The sequence below is a fragment of the Kryptolebias marmoratus genome, linkage group LG4, assembly GCF_001649575.2.
Source record: "Kryptolebias marmoratus isolate JLee-2015 linkage group LG4, ASM164957v2, whole genome shotgun sequence".
In the NCBI taxonomy this organism is placed as follows: Eukaryota; Metazoa; Chordata; class Actinopteri; order Cyprinodontiformes; family Rivulidae; genus Kryptolebias; species Kryptolebias marmoratus.
Window position 1 is genome coordinate 24,091,655 of NC_051433.1, and position 23,046 is coordinate 24,114,700.

The 23,046-nt window shown below is 40.8% G+C and overlaps 1 protein-coding gene across 11 annotated transcripts in view; it reads right to left on the reverse strand.

The window, feature by feature from the left end:
- Positions 1–239: 239 nt before the first annotated feature.
- foxp1b (forkhead box P1b) overlaps positions 240–23,046 on the reverse strand; it is a 175,265-nt gene continuing 152,458 nt past the window's right edge. For 7 of the 11 annotated variants that reach the window (XM_037975524.1, XM_037975525.1, XM_037975522.1 and 4 more), the window contains 10 exons: positions 19,306–19,413; positions 13,884–13,971; positions 12,604–12,687; positions 8,037–8,241; positions 7,836–7,912; positions 7,162–7,263; positions 5,987–6,108; positions 5,019–5,088; positions 4,639–4,805; positions 1,850–1,988 (listed from right to left, as the gene is read on the reverse strand). In XM_037975524.1, the coding sequence (XP_037831452.1) occupies positions 1,850–1,988; positions 4,639–4,805; positions 5,019–5,088; positions 5,987–6,108; positions 7,162–7,263; positions 7,836–7,912; positions 8,037–8,241; positions 12,604–12,687; positions 13,884–13,971; positions 19,306–19,413 (1,162 nt within the window). Of the gene's footprint in view, positions 1,989–4,638; positions 4,806–5,018; positions 5,089–5,986; positions 6,109–7,161; positions 7,264–7,835; positions 7,913–8,036; positions 8,242–12,603; positions 12,688–13,883; positions 13,972–19,305; positions 19,414–23,046 lie in introns of all 11 variants that reach the window. The other 4 variants (XM_037975527.1, XM_037975526.1, XM_017435846.3 and 1 more) reach the window with 1 other exon arrangement.

Below are 23,046 nucleotides of genomic sequence, written 5' to 3' on the forward strand. Positions count from 1 at the left end.
CTTTTCCTTTGATTCAATCTGCCACGGGCTCGATCAGCGCTGCTGAGAGAGAACGGAGGAGAGATATTTGGCCTCGTCTGCTATTGCATGGATCACACAACATTGACTTTGTAGTTTATCTTTGGTAGTCAGAGCAAGATATTCAAACACATTAACAACTTAAAAAGCCAAATAAAACATCAAATAAGATTAGAACTATGAATAAATAAAATAAAAAAAAAATAACAGTGGTTGATTGCAGTCTTGAAATTCACCGTCTCCTAAGTTTACCTACCAAAGCTGATTTTTAAATAATTTTTAGTTTAATGTTGCAGACTACAACTACTGAGTTTTTAAGTTTTTTTTTATTTTTTTGTTTGTTTGTTTGGGATGATGCTTAAAGTGTACATCCGGTAAATTTGGGCTCTTTCTAGTAGCTGTCAGATGCTGGAATGTGCAATGTTTTCAGGTCCCTCTGTAAAAGGAAATGAGCAATTATTAACACTCGAAACTTAAAACTAGTCATGCGTGTGATATAAATAAAACTACGGGGAATGCAAGTTTATCTCCGAGCGCTGAATGAAATTACAGCGTTGGAGAAGCGGACGTGTTTGATTAACGACGACAGCTGTGTTCAGGAATCACAATTAGTTGGTCTAAATCATTATCTCGCCGGTGCACACCTGACATTTTCATTTTGCCTTTAAAAAACCCGGAGCTTGTAAGTGATCAGAAATTGTGTTGCAGCTCAGCACGCGCTGCCGTGAGGGGCTGTTTTAAAGAATAATTTCATGAGGATAAATCATAACCTGCATGATTTCTCTGTCATTCATTCGCATCTTAAATTAAACTTCATTGATGCGTGGAGAGAGCCTTCATTATGAGTAGTGCATCGCCAATAGACTTCACGAGCAGGAGGGGGGAGGGGGAGACGGTGGGGNGGGGGCTTCTTTTTTTTGTGTGTTTGGGAGAAAGTGGAATAAATGACAGAAAAATACTACGTGGTATCTGACATTCGGCTTTGTGTGTGTGTGAAAGTGGTTTTTTTTTTCTTTTTCTTTTTTTTTTCCGTCTAAAGAACAGCATGAAAGGAACAACATTCATCATCAAGTTGCCGACCACACAGAATCTCCACAGCATGGACATGAGGTCTGATCAGTTTAAAAAAAACAAAAAAAACAAGTCAAAATAAAGATGCAACATCTGAAACAGCACGGAATAATAGACAGGACACATTATGTAGACATTTTATAACATTTCACCCCCCCCCCCTTTTCACAAGAAAAAAATAACCCCCTGAACAAAAACGTCCCTCTCCCTTCGATGGAATCAAACCAATGGGAAGTGTTGAAGGCAGTGACAACGAGCACGCAGTCTCCCACACACACACATACACACAAAGGGTGTAAATGAAATGTCTCGTCTTTATCTCTCTCTTCAGTTCAGAGGGTATGTGTGTGTGTGTGTGGGGGGGGACTCAGAACCCCTCTTGCAGTCTGCTGAATGCAGTCTGTCGAGGCTGCGCAGCGAGGATCTGACCCTGAACGCATCGCCCCCTCCGTACCAAACGGATCCGTCCAACAGAGTTTGCTTTCACTTTTTAAGCGATACTTAAATCAAAAGTAAAAAGAAATCCAAAAAAAAAGGAACCCTCATCTGGTGGAGGGGGGAATTCTGTGTTTTGTTTTTTTTTTTCCTGTGTTCTTGCTATCTTTTGTAATGGCACTAAAAAGTTGACTTGGAGACGTTTGACAGCTGTCATCAGTGGCTGAGACATCAGTTCAGTGCTTTCTGCGGACAATTCTGTCTCCCAGAAGATCCACGCTGTCTCAGCCTCTGAGGCTGGAGGGGGGTGGGGAGTCGGGGGGGCTTACAGCATGTCATCGTGGTCGTCGTCGTAATCTCTGTGGTGATCAAAATCTGGACTGTGATTGGCCGTTGTGACCAAAGAGAGAGGCCCATCGTGGTCTTCGGGGTCCAGTGGTTCCTCCTTAACGCTGATGTGATGCCTGCAGAGAGAAGGCAAGAAAAAAAAAAAAAAAGATCAGGGTGCTTCTCAGTTCCTGAACTTTTCTAAAGATTTCTTAGAAGGTTCCAAACATACAGAGGCACAAAGTGATACCTGTGCTGGTTCTGTTTATAAAGGACAAGGCAGGGGAACAAAAACAAATGTCTGGCTGTGCTCAGACGGTGAGAGGGAACCTTGCTGGTCCTGATGATAATTTCGGCTTTCTTTTGAGGTATTCCAATCCTGAAAAAGCTGCAGGCTTTTTATTTTCATGGCAACTGACAACAGGGTATTCACTTAGAATTGATAAATGAGGAAGATTAACAACGTGAGACGAGGAGAGGAGCGAATGGACTCTGCGGAGCGAATGGGCTGCCGTTGTCAGCCTCCTGGTGGCGGAGGATCAGCGGCGCACTGTGTGTTCCCCTTCCTGCTCGTTAACATGCACAACCTGCGAGGCGGGTCTCCAGAGGACGACCCCGAGCCGGCTTCTATCATTAATCAACTTCAAGCAAACACAGCAACCAGACACCAGCATACATGCTTTAAACTCCAGAATTAATGCATATTTTCAACCAAGTGTCAATAAAGGAAGAAAAGCCCTGGCAGCAAAGGCGCGCGAGGAGAGAGGCAGCGGCGCACTCGGCACAACACCGTGATAAGAAACAGAGCCCTTATGAGAATAATAACGCTGTCACTTGTAAACAAGGCAAAAACACGAGCCCCCCTCCCCGTCCTCCGCTCACAGCCTGGGCAAAAGAGACACTAAAGAGATGAGATCTGCCAAATTTCTCATTACGGAAACAGAGCAGGAATAAAGCGCTGGGGAAGGGGAGGCCTGGCAGTGGCAGAGAGGAGGGGAAAAAAGCCTTATGAGCAGCTGCAGGGGACTGGCTGCTCTAACCTGCCGTGCCAGGCTGCTGTAGTGGAGGCAGAGTAGTGTCAGTATGAGGCACCTGGCTCGTTTACTACAACAACAAGGGACAACTGGCACTTTTCTCTTTACAAAAGCCCACATTTGATTTCGTTCACACAGGGACGTCTTGTGCGATTTGTAGCTATTGTGATGGAGGCACTCATATGCAAATGAGCTGACATATTTAGGTGTAAATTATGAAAAGGGGGAAAAAGTAAAGTCAGCTTTTCTATCATTTTCACATCAAAGTAACTCCACAAGTGCCGTAGCCTCAGGTCTGACTCTGTGGCTGCAGGGCAGACATGAAATTGTTATTATTATGCTATTGAACTGCATGCTGATTTTACACTTTGCTGATAATTAGGCTTCTCTGGATACCTGATTTTTTTCTTTTTCTTTTTGTCTGGCTGTTCAAGAGAAGTGATCTGGTTTTCATACTGAGAAAACTCTGTGTTCTGTCAACCAGCACGCTGCTACATGTGGAAGACACATGGCGAAGGGTGATGAACTATTTGAAACGTCGTGAGCCAAAGCATCCTAGACAAACAGGGATGATTTTACACATCAGTTTATTTTCTGAAGGTCGCAGCGTTGGATGCTTCATTTGATGCGTAATCTATAAGAGTCGAGCATCAAGTATGTTTTGTTAATGCAAGAATAATGTTCCTTAAAAGCAAAAGAAAACAGACTGAACTCATTTTGTACTTGCACAAAGCTTATAGACATTATCATGGAGAAGAAACTGTTAGCTGGATCAGCCTAAAGATAGAAGCAGAGGGGCAGAGGGAGAAGCAGGCTGCCTTTAGGCCAGCACACCCATCCTGTCTCTGCCTTTCCTGTTCCACAGCCTCGCTCAGAGCTATGTTCACAGTGATTAGGGATGGCACTTTACTCTATTTGGCCAGAAGCTTAGTACGACACCTTTCTCTCTCCCTTTTCTTTTTTTTTTCTTTTTTCCAGGCAGAATTTTCCCCAAAGCTCTTACATTTCAGGAGGCCATCCCATAGTCTACTTACGCTGCTCATCGGGAATCGGCCCCCACATCTGGAAACAATGCAGCGTGTGCGGTATTATTTTAGGCTTCAAACAACTTAGCAGACACTCCTATACAACAAGTGAATGGGGAGCTGTGGTTTCCAGGCCGACCGCAACTTTCCTACAAGACAATCTTGGATGATGTCCTCCAGACTAATTATGCCTTTGTGTTGTTTTTCTTTCAGAGGCTCAGAGGCGTTTCTGAATGTGTTGCGGCTCATGTTGCACCGTGTCGGAGCCAGCGGCTCTGTCACTCTGCGTTCAGAGTTTTTGTAAATATTTTAACAAACTGGATTGCTGATTATGGTGGGGCTCTGACAGTTAGCAAGACACATAAAGCAGAGTTCATAAACTTGCTGTTAAAATAACACGGGGGCTCCTGTCTTCTCTTCCTGGCTCGTCTGGTTCTGGAAGCTTTGAGAAGGTGGAGTTTCCTTTCCTGCAGGGAGGCCTGCCACAGCACTGACCATGACCTAACGCACCACTCCAATATCATCACTCTCTGTCTTATTTATTGTTCCTCTGACAATATTTCTGTCTGATCTAATGCCACACATCAGACAATGAAAAAGTTTTTTGACAACACCTATTTAAAGAGTTTCTGATTCAGTATAATCTGCAGCAAAGGTTCTTTTTTCTTTCTTTCTTTTTCCACTTTTCTTAGACTGTTGAGGTGAAAGAAAGTGTGCACGCCACTCACATAGCTGGCAGGGGCGAGCGTCCCGGGCTGCTGTCACTCCCGTTGCTGTTTCCATGGTCCATCGCTCCATTCATCTCCTCGCGGATGGCGTTGGCCAGGGAGTTGAGTGTGGGACTTCCAATGGAAGCAGTAGTGTATAGAGGTATGTTGTTTTCTGCCATTGAAGCCTGAAAAGCAAAGCCCCAAGCATTAAATGTGAAACGGAAGAGAGTTGTCAGCGCTTTCTCAGTTGCCCATCACCCTTTTCATGGCAGAACATCGACCCCCAAAAACAAAGACTATGTGACTGGGCGTAGGAGACGAAGAGAAAGACATATTTCTCGCTGTCTTTTAAAGTTCTGAGTGAGGCAGCTAAAGATGAAGTCACTTATTATTTTTACCTGGAAGGCAGCAGAGAGAGTTGGACCATAGCCCAGGCTAGTCTGAATGTTCTTCACGAGGGCCGGACTTCTGCAAGCAGAAAAATTAAGTTACAACCACAGACTCATGTCTCACCTAGCATGCATTCCTCACATACAGGATCCTATTTCATAAAAAGAAATCAATGCACTTTGAACTAAACAAATTTACTGGTGTAGTAATGTGGATATTAAGGCTATAGTTCTAAGATGTTCAATCACTCTACGATACCACACAACTGTTTTCAACGCTTTGCATTTCATGGGAAGGAAGAACAGGTTGATAGAGGCAGATCTTGTGAGAGCATGATGGATGATGAGCTTAACACAAAAAGCATGATGGCAACACTGAGAGAAAGGGGGTGGGAGGGGGGAGCATGCAGGTGGGGCTGGGGTGGGGGAATGCACTGGGGTTTGCAGTGCAGGCGGAGATGCTTACTGTACGAGCAGCTCATCAAAGTTCTCATCAGTGGCGTATTTCCGAGGGCGACCTCGCTGTACGTGTCGGCCGCGCTTAAACTCCTCATCATCAACAGTCCAAAAGGACCCAAACTCATCCTCTACTCTCACAAAGCACTTATGCAGGGAAAGGTTGGTGCGAATGGCACCCTGGGAAAGCAAACCAGCAGGAAAGGGTGGGGGGAGGGGGGCAGCCAGATGCAGATGCAGATGCAGTGATCAGCAGAACAGAAGTTGGGGGGGGGACGACAAACAGACAGACAGACACAGGGAGGAGGGGAGAGGGTGAGGATCAAAATGAAAATAAGGCATTGTGGGTTATGAGGCATCACCAAAAGGCTTCTGAAAGCATGAAGGGAGGGGGCACGCCGAAGCAAGCAGTGACTTTGGACATTATGGCACACAGACAATGAAATGGAGCAGCAGCGGTGGCAGCAGCCTCTTCCCATCAGTCAGCGCTGAAACAGACGCTCAAAGAGGCCAAAACATACCCACTGATCTTTTGAGGCCGTCTCTTTTGGAACTCTATTTCGTCGACTGTCCACACAGCCCCTTTTACGTTTTCTACTCGCACAAAACACTTGTGAAGACTAAGATTATGTCGGACTGCATTCTGCAGTTCATGTGAAAACAGAGAGAGAGAAAAAAGGTTTCTATCAGTACAATAAAAAAATGCTGTCACAGGAGAGAATTTTATTTAAAAGAAGAAACATTTAGTCAGATGAAACCTGTAAATGGACGAAAACAATAAATAAACCAGAGGAATACTGGCAGTCAGTGGTAGTTCAAATCCAAATGAGTGAAACAAAAATGTTTACTGACTTCCATTGCAATAAAAATCAGTCACGTTTCTTCCAATCAAAACGCTTTTTTTTCTGGTTTGAATCAGATAACAAAGCCCAAACATGTTTTTCAAAGACGTATTCCCAACCAAAAAACGCTGGGTCATTTTGACTAAAGAGATCTCACAATTTAAAGGTTCAATCCAAAAAAAAAAGTTAAAGCATGAAAGGGAACATTCATTAATCATCCTTTTGTTATTCTAGGAGCAGGAGGGTGGGAGAGGAATCCAGTGTTTATAACACCGATGCGCCCCTATGGAAGAGCTGTCAGCACGTATGGGAGCTGATGGAGGACACGGGTGGAGCAGGGTGGTGATGCTGTGTGTGTGCTGTGGTTAAAGCTGCTTGTGACTGAGCAGCTCTGGCTCAGAGGGAGCTTTCAGGGCTTCACCGCTGTTTTTCTCCGATGTGTGTGAGTGTTTTGGGGCCTGGTGGAAAACAGAGCGTTACCTTCTAAAGAGAGTGTGAGGGGCTCAGCCAGGAGTCGCTGGCAGGGAGCTGCTATGTTTGACTAATGCCACCCACCAACAGAACAGGCCCACATATTACAAGGAAACAGCTTTTTTTTTTCCCCTCCTGTATTTTTATTTATTTTTTAATGTTTTTATTTTTAGAAATGCATACTGGTTTCTCTATTAGTTTGTATGCTTATATAAAGGGTGGTTCACTTGGACAGAATGAATGGTGTATTGTTATGTATTTTCATAAAAGTGGATTTATAATGGTATAATACCTCACTATCATTTCATTTTGTCTAACATCAACAAAATATGAACACTGGTTCAGTTTCCAAGACAGGAAAAAGAAAAAAAAAAGACTATTACCTTCCATGTTGCTGCGTTGCGCCTAAAATATGCAAACATTCGTGTGAACCAGTTGTAGATTTCATTTAGTGTTAGCTGCTTTTCTGGAGATTCAAGGATTGCCTGGATGAAAAACAGTGACAGAAACAAACATTTTCACTTTTTCCTGCTTCTCAAATTGATTAATAATTGACAAGAGGCAAGCAGGTCTGTGTGAGGTCCCCTGAGAAAGAAAAAAAACAAAAAAAAACAGACGAGGCAAAGTGTACTCTGTTAGGAGAAGTGTAAAGCACTTTTAATTCAAAACGGCAGATTTGAATACATTTTCCTTTGTGAGTGTAAATGAAGGGCAAGCAAAAACATTTCTCAGGCAGATTACAGACCAGCAATTATGGACGGCTCAGATTAATTCCTGAGATCCCAGATTACTGCAGTTGGGTGATAATTGACTGGCCATCTTAAAACAGGTTCATCCCTACTGTTGTGTGAAATGAATTTGGTAGCAGTCGCAGTGACTGTAATGCCTGATCAAACTAAATGGTAATATGTGACTCTGTTTTGAGTACTGACTGTCTTCATGCACTCGTATGAATGTGGATTATAAACTCCTCTATCTAAAAGTGCAAATGTTTTTCAACATATTAAGCTGCACAATGTGAAATTTTCCATTCGGTCGATCAGAAAGGGGTCCTTACCTGTCTTATTAGTGAGGCGTATGTGAATGGCGGTCTGACATCTGCATTCATATAAAACTCTTTGTTCTGACTGAGATCTGTAAACAGGAAACAGATGAAACCATGTAAAATCTAAATTGCTTTTGAACACAAATTATAACTTGATTACATGAATGTGTGAGTTGGTTGTAGAAATAACTGTGCAGGTATGAAATGGGGTACCTGGAGAGATTGGCATGTTGTACTTTTCTGAATAGCGCCGCCGAATTGGGCCCACACCGTGGAGGCTGTTGGCCGTGATGACTGAGTGGGTCTGGGATAGGGGTGTGAGGGGTGCCGTGGGAGTGGTGGGAGTCTGGGGAAGGCTCAGAGGAGGAGAAGCCTCGGGGGCCGACTTGGACAATGTGACGTTGGACACAAGGTTGAGCTGAGGAACAGAAATCAAAGCAAACAGAGAGACAGAGCCGAGTTAGTTCTCTAATTACCCCGGTGTCTCAGATGGCTCACTGGCTGCACATATCTAATTTCTATTTGCAGGTGGGGGCCCTGGGATGATCTGTGAATGGTCACTAAACATTTAGAAAACAACCCTGGACCCCCACTTCTCGTCTCTCCATCTCATTTTAATTTTTTTCTTTGAGCTGAGCTCCTGGTCCTCCTTCCTTTTCTCTGCTGGCTCTTCGAGCGCTCCGTTTCACAGTCTTTGTTTAATCTTTTGTCCCGTTTGGACAAGTCCCCTGCTGCCACCTCATCCACACAATGTGGGCCACAGACAACCAGCAGTGAGGGTTGAGTTGTGAAGGGAAGATGTACAGCACTGAAAACTAAAAGATTGATTTTCACCTACCGCTGAGCGGGCCTCCTAATAAGGAAAGCAGAGGAAGAAGCCAATCTGGGCTAATTACAAGCTGAAATTGTATTGTGAAGACCCTAATTAAGGGGTGCTTATAGAGGCGATCTGATGATTAACTACTGTGCCTGACTGACCTCCATCATTAGAGTCATGATGGCCATTGTAAAGATGGACCTACAGTGCTTTTTCACAGACAGCACTTTGAAGGGAGCCTTTGGTTTCAGAACTGAAGTCTGCGAGTGGGGAGGGGTCGGGTCAGCTAAGGCAAAAGAAGGATTTAAGAAATAATGGCTACAAGGTAAACTAATTATGGCAAGTGCTCCGAAGGTATAGCATGGTTTCCAGCAGCTGTGGCAGCTCCAAGCCAAGTGCCAAGCCTCCATACTGGAGCAGCAGTCAAGTGGAAAATTCTAGCCTGACCCCATGCTCCAGCTATTAATTGGCAGGAAAACTAATGACACATATGCATATTCCCGCAAAATTGTTCTAATTGCTAATTTGCTGAAGGAGGCCAGTTTCCAAATTAAACATGACTTCAGAGTTTGAGAAGAAGGAAACGGAGAAAACACTGAAAGTGAAATAAAGAGCTAGAAAATGGGAGGGAGGGCCATGTGAGTTTTTGACATTACATGTTGATTATGAGAGCTCAGATATCAGATTTTTTTCCAATAATAGGGGACCAGGGATAATTGTTTTTTACCACAGACAAACAAACTGTTCATCCTTTCAATAAAGAATTGTCTTAATGGCATTTAATATCAAAACAATAAAAATTAATAAATCTGAAACTACCATCTCCAAAATGTAAGGGTGACACAGCTCTGCTATTACAGTAAATATTTTATTGTGTGAGTACTTACTCAGCATTATTGTTTTCCATTTTCTCTTCATAGTTTCCTTTGGATGGTTTTTTTTTTTTTTTGGTCTAAGTTTTTCAGCATACTTTAAGCTTTTTTAACTTTTCATGTATCAAAATAGTCAGCTCATTCAGAACAATATGGTTGACTTTTGTTTTTTTTTACTTTTACATTTATTACCATTTCTCTTCATAGAAATGCTCTGACAATTTTGAAAATCCTTGAACAATTGTGCTTTATAAAATCTACTTCAGCATGTTTCCCCCATTTTTGTCTCCTTATGCTGTTTTTGCTCATTTTAGCTTTTAGCTACCTTTTTACAACTTTTAGCTTTCTGCTATATTTTGCTACTTTTAGCTTTTAGCTACAGTTTTGCAAATTTTATCTTTTAGCTCTTGTTTTGCTAATTTTAGCTTTTGTTCGGCTTGGTTTAACTCTATTAGTTCAGTTTCAGCTTCTTCAAAAAATTTCAGCAGTCATTCTGGGGTTAGCATTCACACTGTATTTTTGCAACAAAAAAAAATGCAAACTTCTCTATTTTTAATTAATTCAACACTTTTTAAACACACAAAATCTGTCTCGGATATTAAGCAGAAAACTGCTCTCCCTAAAATTAGTGACAAGTCTGTTTTGTAAACTCCTGGTTTTAGTAGACATGTCCAAGTTCTCACAATGTCTGTTTATGTTTTGGAGGCTAAACTCTGTCTTCTTGGCAGCGTCTGCCCAAATAATTTGGATTTCTGCAGAGATGCACACATGTAGTCTGCATCCTTACCAACAGTAGCAGAAGACGTGTTATTCTAAAGCATGAACAAAATAAATTACACTTGGGTTTTGCGTGTTTCTGACACAATGCTATCAAGTGAATGGGGCTGCGGTGTTGACTTCTCTTCCTGTGGATTAGCAGGCTTTGTTTCATGTTTCATCCATATTCCCTGGCCATAAACACAGAGAGGCTTCAACAATAGGCCAGACAGGCTGGTAATAGCCTTGCCTTTGTTTGCCTCACCATTTGGGCTCACTCCAGTTCGGAGACAAAATGAGACTTCACACTGAAATTAATTAAATGGTAATTGGTGATCTAATTATACTGGCTTTGACTCGGCAAGCTGCTAAAGAAAATAAACAAAAAGTCCCTCCTTAATTATGTATGGAGTAAAAGGTCAGATCTCTGACAAGAATGCTTAGTGACACCGTGTGCAGACACCCACCCACTCACACAGAGACAAATACAAACACACACATACACACATGGAAACATGCATTGCTAATGTGGCACATTTTGTTTTCATCTTCCCCCGCCCCCATCCACCTCAGAGGGGGAAAAAAAGACGAGTCCGGTTTGGTTATAAATGCACAGTTTGGTTAATTCTAAGTAGATGTAAAGCAGCAAGTGTACCTGAGCTGCTTTTCTGTTTTACACGTTACACCACAGGACACGAGTAAATAACACCCCTAGCAATTATACTAACAACCCATCTGTATTCACAAAGTGGCTCTATTTCGGGTTATCTCTAAGGATGATTTTATTCTGCTTCGTATTTCTGGCTACTTTTGATGCAATCTCCTTGTAGCCTCCGTGGGACCGCGGGCCCTGACCTCCACTCACCCAGCCAGACGCAGACATTTTCATCACAGCATTTCACAGCAGCTTGCAGCAGGCAAAAGTGCCCTGGAGAATGGGAGTCTATTTATTTAAATAAAAAAAAAAATTAAAAAATCCCAGCTCGCCCCCTTGAGAATGTTAACGCTGAGCTCTGACACAGCCATTCTCACAGGCCCAGGGGAGGAGAGGAGAGGTAGCGAACTCAAGATGCTATCTGCCGCCCCGACCACTTTTCATATACAAATGTCCTCATGTCAGGGCCCTCGTTCTGCACTCTAATCTGCACAATCAGAACGTGTGACACAGGCGCAGTTTTAACAGACATCTTATTGTCATTCAGCATCTCCAGGCGCTTTCTGTTGAGTGGCTGCGCTGTGCTGAGCGCACATGCAGCCTCTGGATGTCAATAGCCTCCTCTCTGACTGTAAATAAATGATCCAAACAGCACAGGGACAAGACTCCTGCATGTATATTGTCCATTTGCGTGCATGTGTGAGTGTGATTTTACATTCATGCCCTGCAGTAAAATCATATCTGCTCATTTGGCTGTCTGAATGAACTGTCACACAGACTGAAATATGATGTGGAGGCTCCGTCTTAAATACGCCACAACTGAGCAGACATTTAAATGCCATATGTTAAGCCTTTGCCCCTGTAGTACGGGGATTAAGAAGCACACTTTATGTTATAGCATTCATTGAGAGTAATAAGGTATAATGTTTGGAATATGTCAAGAAAAAAAAAAAAAAACCTAACCTAACCTAAATACCTAACCCTGAGGATAGAACTGAAAAGTCTTTTAAGGAAGTATTTGTTATCACGTCTAATAAATACATAAAAAAATTAATTGAGTTCTGCTAACGTGATACATTAGAATAGCAGAGCTGTATTACAGCTAACACGTTCCTTTAAACTTAGAGAAGTTTACATTAAATAATTAGATCAAGGTTTATTCAGACATTCTCTAAAATAAGAGAATGCCTGTTCTTTGTTGTTTAATTTTAATTTATCACACATTAAAATGGATTTATTTTTAGGACATTTTATGTGCCATATGTATGTAATAAATATTGTAATTTTGCCTTTAAAGGATGAAAGAATACAAGTTTCATTTGATCACATTTGTTTTATTCCACTTAGAACATAATGTATTTATATATATTTTTTTGCACTTTCTCATGTTTTCCATGTGCTCAAACAGGCCCGAGTTCTCAGAGGCAGAGATGGGGGGCCATTACAGAGTGTGTGTGTGTGCATCCAGTTCATCACAGACACCAAATTGAATCTCAGATGTCAGCAGATGTGGTCCAAACTATATTTACTGCATCCCTCAAGAGAACAGCTGTTTTTATTTAGCAGATAAATAAGAAGATGGGGGAAAGGATTAATGAATACATGTGTGCCAATTAAGACAAACAAAAGGATGGGTGGGGGAGGGACTGGGGGGAGATGTATGACAGGGTTGCTGCTCACCGGCTGCGGGGTGGCTTTGGGCTCCGTGGATTTGACATGAAGATGCGTCATCATCGCTTGCAGACGCTCTTTGTCTTTTGCTAGCTGTAATGAGAAAAAAGCTTTTTTTAAATAAATAAATGACACACACACACATAAAAATCTATTTTTGCACTTTAATTAATCCCAGAAATCCCTTTGCACTGAACACACTTTTACTATAAATATATGAAAAATCTTATTTTCAGAGAAATATTATAGAAAAAAAAAAATCGCTGATGGAAGCTTTCAATAACTTTGTAGTCAAACAGCAGTTTGAAAGTTGGGGGAGAAAACAGACCGACACATTCCCAAGTCCTCTCTACCTGTCTGAACCTCAGGACTGTCTTGGCTGCCAGCTTGAATTATGATGACAAGCTGCATGCAGAGGAAGTGTGTGTCTGGTAAAGCCTCTCAGATCCCTTTGGATGATAAACCACCAGAGCAGAAATAACACGACAGTGGCGCGGTGTAATGTATGAGCCGCTAAAATCTCATTGTTTAAGGTTAACTTTGAGCAGACCAAAACGGTTTTATAATCATTATCAGTCATTTTAGGCAATTATGTGGCTTGTATCTGAACCGCAACTGGACAATTCCTAAAATCTGGCAAACATCGTTTGCTGGTTTCACTTCGCAGAGGCTAATAAGAAAAAAATACTATAGGTTAAATGTTGTATTTTTTCCTGAAATACTAATAAATGCCATCAATTCTAAATTGGGAATGACACTGATGGAATGGTAGTTTTAAATATCTTTTTTGATAATTCTATTAATTATGCATACATGCAATTTTATTGTTACAAAAGAAAAAAAAGATATAGCCACTCTTTTAAACACTTTTTTTTTTTTTTGCAGTGGGTTACAACAACCTTCCTGTTTCTCACTAAACACCAACTGCCTATTCCCACTATGCTGCCGAGTCATTTCACCAAGTGTTTTATTGGTGGTGCCAAACAGTTAAAAGTCATAAATAACTTTAAAAGCCAGTAAAATTCAAAATGTAATTATCTTCTCTACTTAGCCCCAGGACATTCATATATCTTTTCCTGCCTGTCATGCATACATAACACATTTTTAATGACTGGTTACTAGCAAATGTACAAAATTATTTCATTCTGCTGAGCCTCCCCCCTGTGAGTGACCCAATGGTTGATATCAGACAGACAGGGAGGGGAGGGGTGGTCGGTCAGGACAGACTGAGGATGTGTAAGTAGAAGAGGACATAAATATTTGGATCAAAACAAAAGTCGAGACAATACCTGCAGCTCCAGCTGTTGTACGACCTGCATTTGCACCCGACACTGGGCTGTGCTCCTGTCGTCCAGGGCGTGCTCATTGTTAAGATGCCTGGAAAACACAAATTCATTAAAGGCCTAGAATTCCTTGAAGGAATGCACATCACCCACCGCCTTTCAGGCCAGACTTTTAGACTAAGATCATCTTGTGTTGAGAAATGACGGGAGTTGTAGCTGCTTTGGTCAAACCTCCGAACTAAAGCACATTCTTGTGATATAGAGCACATGTTGTGAATAAACTGACTGAGATTTTGTTATTTTTGTGTTTTCAAAGATCATTTAGCTGTGGCAGCCATTTTGAAATGAATTGACTCCAAAATTAATCAGTTAAAGAGGAACGTATCTCCTGAATATTTTATTAAAATTCATCTAGTGATTCATGAAATATTCTTCCAATAGTTAACGACAAAATTTGACACAAAGATCTTTTGCAATCTGTCAGAGGACGTGTTGGGGATCAGTCTCAACTACTACCAAACCAAACTTTAGCTCAATATCTGTCAAACTGGCTGAGTTACAGCCATGTTTGTGTTGTCAAAGGTCAGTTAGCTGAGGCAGCCATCTCGAATGGTTAACCAGTGGTAGATGTACATTCAGTGATTACTTTCTGCATTTTTTATTAAAAAATGGAGCAGTGGTTCATGATATTTTGCTAACAAAAACATACGCACAAACAGCAGTGGGTGATATTACAAGAAAAAGTAAATCAAACCACAAAAAATGGATCAATTTCACTTTAAAAACTTTTTTTTGATGCAAAAAAAGAAGCAAGAAGTCTGTCTTAGTGACCAGTGAGGTCAGTGAGTGTAGAGCCTTTGGAACAACATTTATATGAATAGCACAACAGACTGCGGTGATTATATGTACTTCTTCTGATGTAAAAGAATGACATTCACTAATTCATGATGGGGATGACTGCTCCCACAGCTCACTGATAAGAGGAACGATTGAAGAATTTCAGGTTGGATTCCTTTACTAAATTATGCACCAATACCCTAACAGCAAGTCTTCTCAGTGCAGCTCTCCTTTGCCACAGACGTTTAGCCCTTTTTGGTATTTTGCATTGTTAATTTTATTCATCAAAATTAAGGGAATTGGAATAAAGCCAGTCCAAACGTAGAGGACAACAGGACAAGAAGATGGGATCTGTCACAAACTTGAATTATGGATATAATTACGTGCGATTATTTTATTCAGGAAAGATGTTCTCTTTTCGTGCACGTTTATAACTAATCTAAAGTAGCTCGCTGGATAGCAGACAGGGTTTTTTTTTCTTGTGATTTATATAAAATGGTGGAGATAAGGTTCATGAGTGAAGGAAATATGATTGGAGGAATTTTATCAGCTGCCGCATGAATTACTGTTTGAAAATGCTTATGCAGAGGCATTTCATTAATCATTTAATCATAATCCGAGCAGGATGTTTGAACTGATTTCACAAATACCCTTTCATTTCACTACTTCATTATGCTCGCTAATGGATCCAATATATTATATATATCATAAATTATATCACATCTGCGGTGACCATGTAGGTCACTGTCACCAGGCATGTCTGTGTGTGCACAGAGTGGCACGGGTGGATGGGAGAAAGGTGTCTGCCTTTTCATATACACTTTTTCTGCCATTTGCTGCAAATCAAAAACCAGCCAGAGTCAACCTGCGAAGGCACGGTGGCAGCAGAGACTTTATGATGGCCCGATAAATTTCACGCCATTGCTTTATTTTCAGACAACACGTTTGTGCGTTAAACACCACATTTACACTCAGAAACTAGACATCTGAAGGGAGAAAAATTGATGGAGCTCTGCTTGAAATATGTTCAACTGCAGCACTTCCAACCTTGAGGTGAATGATTTAAATCTTTATGGGAAATGTGCTCTCTTCCCTCGGTCAAGTCTTCCTATTGTGTTTTCATAATACATGTTTCAAAGCGTCTGTGCTATACATTCATCACTTGAAGTTAATTATTGCGACAAAAAAAGAAATTAAAGAGGCATATTTAAAGAAAGCACGGCCAATAGGACCCCCACCCTAGCTGAAATCAATTCAGACTTCTCTGAGCTTTCCATTTGTTCGAATCAAATAAATGCCCGTTTAATTAAGTGAGTCGGAAAATGAAACTGGTAAACATTTCAGGACATCTTACTAAATTTCAAAGAGGAAAATAATAGGTAAAGACGTTTCAGCTTCAATTTAACTGTCCCAGACTGAATTTTCAATGAAGGGGTGGCCTACGTGAGCAGCTTTGGAATTTCTCTGCTCATACGAGACATGTGCCCCGCTCCTTTTCATCCTTTGTTACATTCCACTTTATTTCTTCTAATGACATGGAGAGTCACAGTGCATAATTAATAGGAAATGAAATATTCAAATGGCCCTAATGCAGCCTTGAGAGGAGTGTCTGGACACGGGAGCAGAGGAAACGGGGAATTGACGTCGAGAGAGGCTATGAACGTTGGCATGTGTCACTTTCTGGACTTCAAATGAAGCCACTTTTAAAAAGCTCTCTGGCAGGATGACGGACTCTAATGTAAATTGCCACAATAAAACAAGTTAAACAGATATTCACACAGTCGGCTTTTTACATATCAGTTAGTTTGGCTGAGTTTTTTTTTTTCCAGTGTTCCTAATTATATGGTTTAAGGCTGTCTCCCTTGGAGGTTTTTTGTTCCTCGCTGCTGGTTGGGACTTAAACTAATGCACACGTCTGTACAGTAGGATTTACATTTGAAATGCATTGGAAATGTATGCACCGATTTTATTTGTTTATCGTTTTTACATTCAATATTTAGTCAACTTCAGCATTTTTAAGTCCTGATCTATATTCCTTGATGTTTGACTTATTGTTACTCAGTTCATCGTGCAGAGGTGTGTGAGAGGAGTCCTTGTGCTTTGAGCATGCAGCACTAGAGGGCACTACAGTGTTTCATTGGCTCTGACCTCTGACTGGACACTGAAGAGAGGGGTCTTGACCCCCCATAAAAATACCTCGTTCTCCGATGAACCCAGTCCCACCCCTTTCTGTGTGCTGAACCCAAAAACAGGAACAGGGATTTGGTATTTTGTATTTATCGAGATAGACTGCGTAGGTATGTCATGTTTTCTTTCAAAGACAAAATAAATACACACACTTTAAAACAGCATTTCAATCCAGCGTTGGTTGTTGCTGTTGGCTTGTGAAGCAGAAATCTGTTTGACATTAGAGTCCTCCTCACCTTTCTGTCTCCCTGGTACACAGAACACTGTGTTCTGCTGACTACACACTCAAAGACGCACAGCCCTGTCTCTGGTTAGACTTTCAACCTTGGGAGACATTTGAAGGAGCATTATAATGTCTGATGTATTCTTTGTTTTTGTTTTGGAATCCTTTCAGAGGCCTGCAGTATCAGTTGCTGGGTTTCATGTGGAAGTGCTTAAGGTTTTGAGAGTTAACACCTTGGTGAGCTGCTCGCACTCTCGCCTGCCGTTAAACAAAGGCAGCTTTGTGGAGACTCTCCCCAAATGTTTTCTTAACATGTTCCAAGCAGTTTGAGCAGGCAACTAAAGTAAACAAGATGTTGCCATGATAAAAACACTTGTAAAAACAGAGCTGAGTGCACTTAGAGACTTTTTCAGGCAGAGCTCTATCGGGTACACTGACTTTAATTCTCCTACGTTCTATAAACAAAGGGTGAGGCAATGTCAGAATACAATAAATACTGATAGATTTAAGGAGGCACACCCTAAATCTAAAGAATGAATGCCTTTGTGTGAAAATGTGTGTGTGTGTGATACATGTTTTAATAACTAAGTATCACAGGATGATGTTTTTTACAAGATGGTCTTTTTTATTAAGATGGAAACTGTGCTACCATACAATCCAACAGAATAAATATTTTAAATACAAGCTGGTTTGAAGTGGATTTACATAAACACACAGAAGAAAGTTCAAGATGATGAAAGAGTGAAAACTTTCAGCGGCTGATGAGGCGGACCTCTGCAGCACCTTTCTTTTCTGCTTCTGTGGGGAGGGTGGTGTGTTCATTGACTGCTTGTTTTAGGATAATGGAACTGTGTCATATCTTGTTTAAAGTGCGACTAATCCGGGGTGACAGTGAGCCATTGATCTGCTGCCACAACGCAGATGTTTTCATCCTCTTTGTAACCATGGCGCTGTTATGTGTTGGATTACCTGAAGCGCGCCTCACACACACACAGTTGATTAGTAAACCAGGGCTGCGGCTCAAATGGGGAATCAGCGCAAAACAATGCAGCATGTTAGGTTGGACAGAGTCAAACAAGTTTTACAAATAAACACTGCAACAAGGGTTAACAGCAGGTGATGCTGGCTTGGCTGGAGCTACATGCCACTAATATACCTGTAAGAAATTAAAAAAAAAGATGAGGTGTCAGCCTCTGTCGAAATGAAAGGCATTCTTTCAAGGAATGCACATCGCCCGCTGCCTGTCAGGCCAGAGTGTTACGCTAAGATCATCTTATAGTAAAAAGGGAGGGAATTTAAGCTGTTTTGGTCAAATTTTGTAAATGACATTAAGCACAAGCTTATAGTAGATATAGTGAAATGTGTTGGCTCTTAGAATATGAGTTGAAGACTCTCATCTACTACCACACCAAGCTGTAGCTCAATATCTGTAAAACTGTTTGAGTTTTAACCATTTATGTGTTTGTTAAGGCTGATTAGCTCTGGAATTGGGTTGACTACAAAACCCAATTAGATGTAAATGTACATCCAATGACACCTTTCTGAAAGTTTATTTAAAATCATAATAAAAGATATTTTGCTAACAGACAGACAGAGTTGACTTCAATGGTTATTGGCAAAGTTGAACACATATATTCCAGTTTGTGCTTGGAGTATAAATTGTGGATGACGCTAATCTACTTAGGTCAATATTTTGCTAATACAACAGATAAATAAACACACAGACACGGGCAAAAACATTATTGGTAGCAGGCGATAAATAAAAGCAGCTCATAGACATAAAGCAAAAGAAACAAGTGCAAAACAAATTGACATACAAAAGAAAAGAAAATTGAACAAGAAAAAAGCATTCCCCCCGTCCAGCGACAAGGGCAAACATGCAGGGCTCCCTGAGTGCGAGCTGCCACAGATAAACATCCTATCGTTGTTTGTTTGGGAAAAACGGCCCCCATCACCATGGGAACTGCACTTATCACAGGAATTAGAGGCCCATGCAGTTCCCAGAAGGAGACCCCACCACAGTGCCCTTTTCAAGAGCGGGCCGACCCAGACTCAGGAATAACAACCAGCTGCACCTGCAGTGCGTCTGCGTTGCCAGGGGTCGTAAAACATATAATCGACCCAAAAAGAGGACAAACAAACTGTGACAGAAAGGTACCTCTGGCTATGACTTTTACTTACTTGAGGAATGACTGGAAATCATCAAAAACCGCTTCACATCCCGGCCACTTGCAGACACCGTGGCCGTAAAGAGGGTGACTGTTGGGGGAAGGCTCGTCCAGCGTCGATCTGAAAGAAAAATTCAGAGAGAAAGTCGTCAGTAAAGGCTCATTACAACGAGTCTTCAATTAAAAGGCAAGGAACTTCACAAAAAACACAAAGATGATGGTTTCTTTATTTAACCCAAAGCCTCCCTGTGTGTGCTCAGAGTTCCTACATCATTTCCATTTTGAAATCCCAAACTTTTCCAGACCCCAATTTTCTATTTTTTTTTTTTTTTTTTTGGTTTGTTGGTGTTGTTAGATTTGGTGCAATTTCTTTACGCCTTAAGTACAAACATTTCATGTAAATTCTGTAACATTTCTAGAAATGTTTGGACAATAGGCTTTTATGTGTTTTCTGGATACTCCAAATACTAGATGGGAATAGTTGGGAAAGACATTTCAGTAAAACAAATAAACAAACAATTATCTTTCCCCCAAAAACCTCAATTTTTAAAATCATTTAAGGAAACAGTTCTTGGGTTTGTGTATTGGGCTATCTCATAGGGCTATCGTACCTGTTGTATGAAGCTCTTTGAATCACCTCAGTTTGGAGAAATAGAGTTTAATTGTGACAGGACTGACAAGCTAACAATTATTCCAAGTGGAACCAAAGTGGATTTGTGCTACCTTAAAACAACTCCTACATTAAGCTTTTCATAGCAGTTAATGCAAAAGCTATTCTATGAACTTTTAGACTGCTGTCATTTTTGCCTTACATGGTGTATTTTAGCAGAAATATTATGTTGCTGCTGGAAGTGTGACCGGCTGCACCGGAGGTGCTTGAGCTAGGTGCAGCTGGAGCTGCATGGTCCTGCAAATAACCACAGAATTTTATGTAAATAACCATATAAGCAATGTAAAGGTTATTAGGACAGCATTTGCATAAACATTTTAGAGATATGAACACTATGACATTTTAGAGATAAGAGCAGTTTTAAGACAACAGGAATCTACTTCGGTCTTAGCTGTCTTCAGACTAGCCATTAGCTCATTAGTCAAGTCAGATTTAAATTCTGTTTTTCTAAACTGAGAACATCTAAAGAGCTATCAACAGGTAAGACATTGTTTATAACTTTTACACAGAACTTCAACTCAAAATGGCCAAACTATCACTTTAACAAAGTCTTTTTCTACAAAACAAGATGGGTTATTTGTAAAATTATGTTATGTAAAGGCAAAATTAATGTTTAAATGTTAAAATGTTCTATACATTTTAAATGTGCAGTACCTAAGTTTACAAAGGCTTTTACAATGTGTCTCTCATTCACTATCCATTGGGAGTAACTTGGAGCGTTTTTTGTGCTTTTTAAAGTAATTATTGCTTGAATTTAAATTATTTGCTTTGTCTTCTTCACATTCTAATGTTTGTCTACCTTGCTCTACTTGTTATCTTCCATCTTCTTCATAGAATTGAATTTCCCCTCAGGGATTAATAAAGTATTTCTGAATCTTATTTCTGATTTTCATCTTAAAAAATGAGTTATTTATTTTTTAGAAATTCAGGATTTTATCTTTTAAAAATGTAATAAACAAGCCTGGAAACTCAATCGTTTTTTCAGACTTTATTCCCCCCTTTTCAGATCTTGAAAATACTCAAACTAAATTCAATACTTTTCAAGAGTCCGTAGGAAGCCTGTGTACTGTATCTTGTTTTCACATGAAAATATTGACTTCTAGTTGATCTGTGAACTCTGGGCCTTGTCGAATCAGTTCACCTGTGTGATCATTACTTGCTCTGCTTTTAAATGAGGGAACTCTTGTTGTGAAAGCCAAACCAAATCAATACATAATTATTTAGTATCACTGAGCCATGCTGCAATTTACTTTGATCCAGACGGCTAGGGGGCTCCCTGAGATGCTGCTGCATCACATCCCACAGCCCACCTGGAGGAGTCTGTAACACAATATGAAAGCCCCTACTTTCACACCGCGCACAAACTGTAAACATCCCCGCCTGGTACCAATTTATCTCCTGACCAATTCATGTCACCGGGGGCTGACAAGAATGCATCTTTGGGGAGCGTATGGCTTGGTACAATCAGTCTAAATAGCAGGAACATCCCTGAAAAACAAACTTTACAACATCTTCCATATGGCGAGAGGCGTGGAACCACAGCTAACCACAATCAGAGCTGAGACAGAGCGGCCTGTGTGGAGGCTGTGTCTGCTAAGAAAGCGAGACAGGCAGCCATATGGACACAGGCACTATACAAGACACACAACTTTCAGATACAAGAGCCTGGGGGACTGGCCTATATTGCTACCACCTGTGCTTCTGGCGGCTCGCGAGCACAATGCTGCTGCTTCTCCTCCAGTGTGAGCCCTGCGCTCAGAGACAGCGGGACAGATAAGGAGATTCATTGCACAACAAACTGTTGTGTTCCCACATGAGAATAACTCCAGCCTCTTAAAATCTCATTGATATGCATATATTCAATAAGAAATAATGTCCAATTGTGTTGCACTTCTTCACGTGATTACTTTTGGGACAAAATTCATTTGGTGTAATTTAAAAATTGATCCAAAAACAAATTAGTAAAAAAAACAAAAATGATCATTGTGTGCCAATTCGGCAGGATTAAACAAGCTGATAATCAGATTAAAATCTCATTCGTATCAATGTTAGCAAAGCTGCACATCAAGTAGGAAATTTTAAAGGTCAGCACAGGTTTCCTTGTGTTATAATTGCTTGCTTAAGAGTTCACATTGTTCCTAACATGTGATAATTGCATTGCAATTAGGAGGCAGTGGAGCATTCATGAATGCTGTTAGCAGATTTTTTTCCCTCTTTCAAAAATCAGATTTTTTTATTCAATTATGAATTATGCATTCACATTAAGACCTCTGTTTTGATACAGCTAATAAATAGACGGCAGACGACCAATTATAATGAGTTTTTAACAAGGAAATGCGTGGACTGGTGAAGGTGACGCTGGTTTTTAATTTAAAGAGATCCTTTTTTTAATTCTTTGCAAGGAGGCTTGTTGGTTAATTCTGTTTTAATAAGATATTGAAATGTGAAGAGCGCTGGGAATCAGCAAGCACAAAACGCTGTGAGTGGCTGGTGGCAGAAGAGCACTTTTAAACGCCGGATGGTTAAATAGTGGTAAATGACAGATTTTACACCAAATGAGCTACATTAGTGTAATAGGAGAAGAGTGTGGTATTTATTTTTATTTGAAAACACTTAAAAAAGAGAAGAAAACTGATTAGTAATTCTGAGAGTTTTGATAGGATATTTTATTGTCAGGTGGCAGGAACATTAAATTGATCTTTTAGGAGTGATGAGAAAAAAACAAGTCGGCTTCCTTTAGAGAAGCAGGATCATTCAGACCGGGTCAGACAGAGTAAACCTTCCAGGTGTTGCACTGGGTTTTAGTGTAGACACATAGGAGCGACGGCACACAGAGATGAATCCGACAGCTGCTAGCCAGTTGTTTTCAAGCTCACTTACTTTGATGGGATGCTTTGGGCCATAAACAAGTCAGGAACTATGGCATCTCATGCTGATGGACTCAATCTATCAGAAAAAATGGGAAGATTGATGCCCATCGTGCTAGGTCAGAGTCTAACTCACTGTTGATACATTAGGTTTATTCTCCTTATGTTCTCCCCCTCCATCCATACCTGGTCCCACCCCTTTTAACACTCTAGATGT